Genomic DNA, 8,830 nt, shown 5'->3' with positions numbered 1-8,830 from the left:
TGACACCCATAAAACCTAAACCAAAATACATTTTGCCATTTATATTACATATTTTTATTTTAATACCAATAGAAAAATGAACACTGAATTATTTTACCTTTTACAAATACTACAAAAAGAAATGTGTTTATTGGAAGTTAGAACAAGCAAAAAGGACCCAGAAAACTCCAGAAGAAACTTTATCCATTTTAATCCAGATGGTTGGAAAAAAACAGCATAATAACAAAAATACAAAATATAGACATTGACTGTTGAAATATTACAGATTTTATTCTTGTGAGTGACTTTGAATAAATGTTTGTAAATGTCACAAAAGCTCTTGGCTGCATTATTTACTTATAATCAAATGAACTTAACAACAACAACAAAAACAACATATTGTTAGCTGCCAAAGGCTTCAGGAACTAACCCAATAGACACGCACACCACAAGCAGAGCAACCAGATATCACACAATCATGCACAAGAATCCACTGCTAAGCACCTCCATCTTTTTGGAGCTGATCTGTGATAACATGTCTCAAGCTCAGCTCTAAGGTAATTGAAAGAGATTGCTCACAATAGAGCCCTGTAGTTCAGCATGAGCCCAACAGGGCCCAACTAATTTCCGCTTCTATGGCTGGGCTTCTACCAGTTTTCACCTCAAAGCTCAAAGTGAGGTCGGGCATTGGGCCTGTTTTAGACTTCTCATTTTTATATTTTAGATATCCATCAAATCAAGGACTGGGTTAAATATGGCTGCCCCTGATTAAAGATCTTTTTTTTTTTTTTTCAAATAGTTGTTTGTTTAAGCCATTAGTCAACTACTCCAATATTTATATTAATGTAATTATGTGAATATTAAACTATAATGAGACATATAGGCTAGCTAGCCTGTTGCATGTTCAAGTGTATGCATGAAGCGGGAAAACAGCATTTCAAATATTTTCTATAGATATTTCTATAGTTTTATTTTAAATGCAAATCTTAATACACATAGAACCTGTGGCCCTCCATCCTGAAAATAAATTTTTCCATTTATGACATATTTCATATGAGGCAGTAAGTGGATTCTGTCACGTTTGAAGGAGATGAGAGATGGGTCCAAATGCAGGTGAAAAGGGTTTTTAATTAAACAAATAAACAAATCAAGACAAAAGGCCAACACGGCACAAAACTAATAACTAGAACACAAAATAACAAAACCGAGAACAAGATCAAAGGCCAGGGATATCATGAACACAAAAGTACATCAAAGACACAAGACAATGCAGACCTGAAAATGGAATGAAGAGTGAGTGTTCTTATACAGAGTCCAGATAGTGAACAGCTGTGAGTGAATCAGTGTTAATGACAAAGACAGGTGAATGCAATCAGGAAGTGCAGTGTAGGGAAGGGAAAACAGCGACCCCAAGTGGCTGAGGGAGGCCCTACAGCCCAGATCATGACACTACCCCCTCCCCACGGAACGGCTCCCAGACGTTCCACAAGTCTGGAGGGTGGAGGAACGGGGGAAGGCAAATCAGGGGGAGGGACGGCGGGCCAGGCCCGTGCAGCGCAGTCACCGCCGCGTCAGGAACAGAGAGCGCGGTTGCCTCCGTGTCAGGCGCAGAGATAGTGGTCACGGCCGCGTCCGGAACAGCGAGAGCGGTCACCGCCGCATCAGGAACAGCGAGAGCGGTCACTGCCGCATCAGGAACAGCGAGAGCGGTCACCGCCGCATCAGGAACAGCGAGAGCGGTCACCGCCGCATCAGGAACAGAGAGAGCTGTCACCGCCGCATCAGGAACAGCGAGAGCGGTCACCGCCGCATCAGGAACAGCGAGAGCGGTCACCGCCGCATCAGGCACAGAGTGAGCGGTCACCGCCGCATCAGGAACAGAGTGAGCGGTGAGCGGTCACCGCCGCATCAGGCACAGAGTGAGCGGTCACCGCCGCATCAGGAACAGAGTGAGCGGTCACCGCCGCATCAGGAACAGCGAGAGCGGTCACCGCCGCATCAGGAACAGCGAGAGCGGTCACCGCCGCATCAGGCACAGAGTGAGCGGTCACCGCCGCATCAGGAACAGCGAGAGCGGTCACCGCCGCATCAGGAACAACGAGAGCGGTCACCGCCGCATCAGGAACAGCGAGAGCGGTCACCGCCGCATCAGGCACAGAGTGAGCGGTCACCGCCGCATCAGGAACAGCAAGAGCGGTCACCGCCGCATCAGGAACAGCGAGAGCGGTCACCGCCGCATCAGGAACAGCGAGAGCGGTCACCGCCGCATCAGGAACAGTGAGAGCGGTCACCGCCGCATCAGGCACAGAGTGAGCGGTCACCGCCGCATCAGGAACAGCGAGAGCGGTCACCGCCGCATCAGGAACAGCGAGAGCGGTCACCGCCGCATCAGGCACAGAGTGAGCGGTCACCGCCGCATCAGGAACAGCAAGAGCGGTCACCGCCGCATCAGGAACAGCGAGAGCGGTCACCGCCGCATCAGGAACAGCGAGAGCGGTCACCGCCGCATCAGGAACAGCGAGAGCGGTCACCGCCGCATCAGGAACAGCGAGAGCGGTCACCGCCGCATCAGGAACAGCGAGAGCGGTCACCGCCGCATCAGGAACAGCGAGAGCGGTCACCGCCGCATCAGGAACAGCGAGAGCGGTCACCGCCGCATCAGGAACAGCAAGAGTGGTCACCGCCGCATCAGGAACAGCGAGAGCGGTCACCGCCGCATCAGGAACAGCAAGAGCGGTCACCGCCGCATCAGGCACAGAGTGAGCGGACGCCCTTCCTCGAAAAAACGCCTCCGCCCTCGCCATAAAGTAGGGGCGCGTCCGCGCCGCCTCAGCATTAAGGGCATCCATAGCCGCCAAACAGGCGTAGATGGTCTCAAACCGAGCGGCCGACGCCGCCTCAAATGACATCTCCCCCGCTGGACCCAATGGGGAGGTCTGCATTCTGTCACGTTTGAAGGAGATGAGAGATGGGTCCAAATGCAGGTGAAAAGGGTTTTTAATTAAACAAATAAACAAACCAAGACAAAAGGCCAACACGGCACAAAACTAATAACTAGAACACAAAATAACAAAACCGAGAACAAGATCAAAGGCCAGGGATATCATGAACACAAAAGTACATCAAAGACACAAGACAATGCAGACCTGAAAACGGAATGAAGAGTGAGTGTTCTTATACAGAGTCCAGATAGTGAACAGCTGTGAGTGAATCAGTGTTAATGACAAAGACAGGTGAATGCAATCAGGAAGTGCAGTGTAGGGAAGGGAAAACAGCGACCCCAAGTGGCTGAGGGAGGCCCCACAGCCCAGATCATGACAGATTCTTACAAACAAAACAGTCAGTTTTTCAACTTTACAATTCAGCTATTGATTCTACAATGTAAATTGATTTATTTCCCCATTTACCATATTAGCATGCACTTACTTTATCCAATATTTAACAGAAAATGTTTTAATCAATAAAAACATGCTTTTCACCCACCACCAAGAAAAATCACACACTTCCTGTACTGCTGCTTGACCTGGACAAGAAAGAAAAGAGAGGAGAGGAGCTGAGTGACTTCATGAGATCAATTTAACCTCTGAAATACCGGAATTAGAATAGACCATACAAAATCTGTCCATTTGGGGTGCTTTTCTTTTTTATTCTAAACAAATAAACAACGAACAAACAAAAAAGCAACTCACTGTTTGGTTCTTTAGCTTTCAGGAACCAGATCAACCACATATCCAATCACGCATAGGAATTCACTGCTAAGCAAATCCCAAGGGTCATCAGGGCCAAACTGAAGATCACCCCCATGATCATACACACGAAAGTCAACAGATAAAGCTGTAAGTCGATCTGAAAAGGCATGTCAGAGAACATGAGTGCCACATCTGTGCTATTCTTCAGAGGTCACCCTAAATTTTGACCATCTATTGTAGACTATATTTGAATTCCTTAACACGTTCAATGCTTCAAACTGTTGAGGAGGTTTTACTTTTTTTTTTTTTTACCTTTGGTGGGCATCTACTGATTTGCATGAGAGCAAATGTCGAAAGATGATTACAGGAACATACGGTGTGGCTTCTGTTGGTCTTTAAAACAGAACAACCATCTACAATCCACTTGTTGATATTCCAGTACACACAGGACAGAGAACTGCTGGAATCAATCTTCTGCAAAAAGAAGAGCAAACAGAAAAGAAAATAATATTAAGACACTCAATTTGAAATGTTCTCAGATGTTCATCATTTTGGATGAAACACATTTCAGTCTCTCACTCTGATGTGTCTGAAGGTGAATTTGACTGGTTTGGTGAGTTTAGTGTTGGTGGTTTTGGGAAGAGTAGCTGAGATCACAGTGGACATCATGGTTTTAACCGTGTTTTTTGTTGTGTTGAAGAAGTCTGGCTTTAGTAGGTTCTCCATCATGTTGTAGCTCATGAAAGCCACAGCAGCCGATCCTGTATGACAGAAACAGAAATGCAGAACTATGTTAAAACAACAATCAATAAAGTAAGTGAATGTTGTTTAGTGGCGATGGTATGATGTCTTTTTCTTTTTTTAAATCACACAGAAACATGACATACTTTCATTGTTGTTCTTGGCGATCCCAATGAGATCGATGTCCACAGAGGAATTTGTTGTGTCAAGTCGAGGGATTTTATCTAAAGTGACCTGTGGTCCAACCATGAAGATTTCTACCTCTAGTTACAAACAAGTAGTTATGTACTAGATTAATTTACAATATTTATGCTTTTTTCTAAAAGTCCAGGAAATTTCTACCAAATGTCAAATCAATTTGCAGCAAAATACTGATCTTTGACACCAACAACAAAATGTATAGTGCTTGTCTGCTTTCTATTTAAATGTTATCCATGTTATTGTATCCACGTTTCATCATAAATAAGTGTTTCACTTACCTACAGCAGCAAGAGAAAAACTGACATTGTCACTCGCATTTGTCAGCTTCACTAATGTAGAAATGAGTTTCTCAGTGGTTTTTAACACACAGTTTCCATAGGAGGCTAGTTCAATTGGGTTTGCTGGTGATGATGATGTCTCCAAAATCTTCTCTGAAGTGTTGAAGACTATATTCAAAAGGCTGGTCACTATCTAATAATTTGATCAGAGAAACACAATGAATTACTGCACATATACATTTTTAGTATTTTATATTTTAGTTGTGAAGACTTACATTCAAAGGCAGCACTTGAGCTGTAATTTTCTCTATCTGCTCTAAAAGAAAACATCCTCCAGAGATCTGACTCTGAAATCACAAGTGAACTTTATACAGTAAATAAAACACACTTTGTGATTTTAATCATGTTTTGAAATATTAATAGCAAACAAAGTTAGCCTGTGCAAAAACAATCAATAATCAACAGAAAAGAATATTCAGATTTCAAATATCCATAGATGTCTTATTTTCTTATCTCTTATTATATCTTTGGACTATTACTAATAGAACCTGTGAGTCTAAACTCTAAAACATACATTTCAGAAAATAAACTTACGGTCCATCCTTCCTGCAATGTTATATTTTTACCTGCAATGACATTAATCAGCATGAGGACAATAACAATAAGCTGGACAGTAACCATAATAATACCTATTGTATTGTATAATATTTTACTTATAGTACCTAATAACTAGTTATTTTATGATTTGTTATAAGCTGTATTTGTTCTAAAATCTTAAAAGATTTCTATTCCTAACCTAGTGGACAGCCTTAGTATTACAGCCTTTATCTATTAGCTGAAATGTCTAGTTTCTAATGTGCTGTTATGCCCCAGAGCATCAGAAAGTCATGAAATAAAGCATGTTTTCTCAGAATTGTTCTTGTACTTAAGTTTGAACAATGGACATTAAAGAAAATTCCTGTTTCTTTTTTGCAGTTAATTTAATAAATTGCGATGACAACACAATTTAAGATATTTCAAAACCGTTCACAACTTAGTATCCTCAGTGTTTTACCATCATGTTGACAAAGTGTAAATCATAAGATACCAACTGGAGGAGATATTAAAAATATATCAAGAAACCCTTCACAGTTTTACATCTGCCGTGTCTGGAGAGTAAACAGGGAGAACAAAAGCAGGTGTGTGGGATGAACACAGGCAAGGAAAATGGGAAGAGAGAGAAAGCAAAACCAAAACAGACTACACTTGACAGTTGTGCAATTGACAATGTAAACAAAATTGAATACGCTAATGATACATTGGTTTTGATCATGTTATTTAGAACATCAAACACTGCTGCATTGTTAATGAGACAAGCTGTATAAAGGGTGTTTGACTCACCTCGGCAGATGACTCCAGCATCTTCATTGTGCCGACAGTCATGTGATCCCCATCCTCTTGACGGACAGTTTTTCAATGTTGATTCCCTCCCGAGGCACTGGACATCATCCAACCATATTTGTCCAGAACCTTTTCCAAAATAAGCAAAACTCTTTGCCTCTATAACAGTCCCACAGCCCAGTTCTCTGCACACCACTGCTGCGTCTGTCGAATCCCACAGATCATCACACACTGTTCCCCATATTCCATTGTGGAGAACCTCCACTCTTCCAGAACAGGGGTTGGGTCCATTCACCAACTTGACAGCTATTAATCACAAAGCAGTATAAAAGCTAGAATAACACGTCCTTAGGTTTTTCATTTGCTTGTATTTTTGATGAGATAAAGTAGTAAATAGAGCTGCAAGCAGCGATGACGGGCCCAAGCTCAGGTGCAAGCACATGCATTTAAGCCTCTGGCAGTCTGGTTGTTGAGTTACAGCAATGAAAGGATTACTCTAGAACATCAAAAGTGTGAAACACACACACAGACACCAAGGGATCAAAAGTTACATTTGAAACTGTTACTAGTAAGTTGAGCCCAAAGACTAGTTTATACTTTCTATACCAATTATGCTAAAAAAAATAAAATAAAATAAAATAATCCATACGAGGTCCTTTTTTTTTCACATCCAATCTGAGCCACGTGCAAATTTGGTTTTAAATCAAATACATATCTGATATGTCGACATCTGACCAACGTCTAAACACACACACCTAATTCAGAACTCCAAGGCACTACAATATGAGGATGGCACGTTTGCCCATAAACTTAAAAAAAGTTAACACATTTAATGACTACACATGAAAGTGCTGTATTGTTAATGAGAAACACAGCTACATTGTTAACAAGGAAATATATGGTAAAGCAGGGGTGCCCAACCCTGTTCCTGGAGATCTACCTTCCTGCAGAGTTTAGTTCCAACTCTGATCAAACACACCTGTCTGTAATTATCAAGTGCTATTTTATATCCTAATTAGTTGGTTCAGGTGTGTTTGATCAGGTTTGGAGCTGAACTCTACAGGAAGGTAGATCTCCAGGAACAGGGTTGAGCACCCCTGCTGAACAGCATCACAGCTTTACATCAGTTGTAGAAATGTGTTTGACTTACCTTGGCAGATGACTCCAGCATCTTTATGGTGCCACAGTTATGTGATCCCCAACCTCCTGACAAACAGTTTTTCCAATGTAGATTCACCCCCCTGGCACTGGATATTATCCAACCATATTTGTCCAGAACCTTGTCCAAAATATGCAGAACTCTTTGCCTCTATAACAGTCCCACAGCCCAGTTCTCTGCACACCACTGCTGCGTCTGTCGAATCCCACAGATCATCACACACTGTTCCCCATATTCCATTGTGGAGAACCTCCACTCTTCCAGAACAGGGGTTGGGTCCATTCACCAACTTGACATCTATTAATCACAAAACAACATAAAGACAGAAGAACAGGTCATTTGCCTGTTGTATAGTTAATAGCGATATCTACACTGTAAATATCTAGAAAATCTAAATAAAAAGCCCACTGTAACTGATATCCACCTGGAAGTGCCGCTTTATTTACAGTGACATAAAAATCCAAACAAACAATAATCCAAACAATGACTTGACTTAACAATGAACAGACTTGACTTGAAACAGACTTGACCATGAACACAACTCACCAACAGCAGGTTACAACATTAATACACGACCAGGAACAATGGCAACATGAGAGCTACTTATAACTTATAACTAAGAGGGTCACATGACAAGAACCAACAAATGGGAAACAAGACACATGACAAAGACAACCAATGAAAATATGACACATTAAACCAAGGAACCAATGACAGGAATACAAGAAGGCAAAGAACTGCAAAATAAAAGACATGCAAGCAAGAACATGAAACAAAACCCAAAATGCAAACCCACACCCACATGCATGCACTGCTTCAAGTCAAAATTTGATCGATCTGTGCAGCAGATGTGTTTGACTTACCTTGGCAGATGAGTCCAACATCTTCCTGGTGCCCACAGTCATGTGATCCCCATCCTCTTGACGAACAGTTTTTCAGTGTAGATTCTCTCCCATGGCACTGGACATCATCCAACCATATTTGTCCAGAACCTTGTCCAAAATAAGCAGAACTCTTGGCCTCTATAACAGTCCCACAGCCCAATTCTCTGCACACCACTGCTGCGTCTGTCGAATCCCACAGATCATCACACACTGTTCCCCATATTCCATTGTGGAAAACCTCCACTCTTCCAGAACAGGGGTTGGGTCCATTCACCAACCTGACAGCTATCAATCACAAAAAATATAAAGATAGAACATGTCATTCGATTTTTTTTTTATTGTTTGTTTGTATTTTGTAGAGTTAAAGTAATAAATATAACTTCAAGCAAGCCCAAGGTGCGATCAGCTGCGATCAGAGTGTACAGCAGGCATATGCATTTAACTCTCTGGCAGTCTGGTTGTTGAGTCACAGCTATAAAAGGGCTACTTGAATATCAACATTGTGAAAGAGATACACAC

The 8,830-nt window shown here is 42.2% G+C and overlaps 1 protein-coding gene across 1 annotated transcript; it reads right to left on the bottom strand.

Annotated features, from left to right (window-relative positions):
* Positions 1-3,714: 3,714 nt before the first annotated feature.
* Positions 3,715-8,596, bottom strand: LOC141317354 (antigen WC1.1-like; the record flags this gene model as incomplete). Its single annotated transcript, XM_073833087.1, has 10 exons — positions 3,715-3,825; positions 3,981-4,142; positions 4,248-4,429; positions 4,556-4,672; positions 4,889-5,081; positions 5,164-5,235; positions 5,483-5,514; positions 6,269-6,574; positions 7,548-7,724; positions 8,291-8,596. Coding segments are annotated over 10 exons (1,658 nt in total), but the record flags the coding sequence as incomplete, so codon positions are not given.
* Between the last annotated feature and the right edge of the window lie 234 nt (positions 8,597-8,830).

Source organism: Garra rufa, unplaced genomic scaffold, assembly GCF_049309525.1.
Source record: "Garra rufa unplaced genomic scaffold, GarRuf1.0 hap1_unplaced_808, whole genome shotgun sequence".
NCBI classification, from domain to species: domain Eukaryota; kingdom Metazoa; phylum Chordata; class Actinopteri; order Cypriniformes; family Cyprinidae; genus Garra; species Garra rufa.
This window is presented reverse-complemented; position numbering and strand designations above follow the sequence as displayed.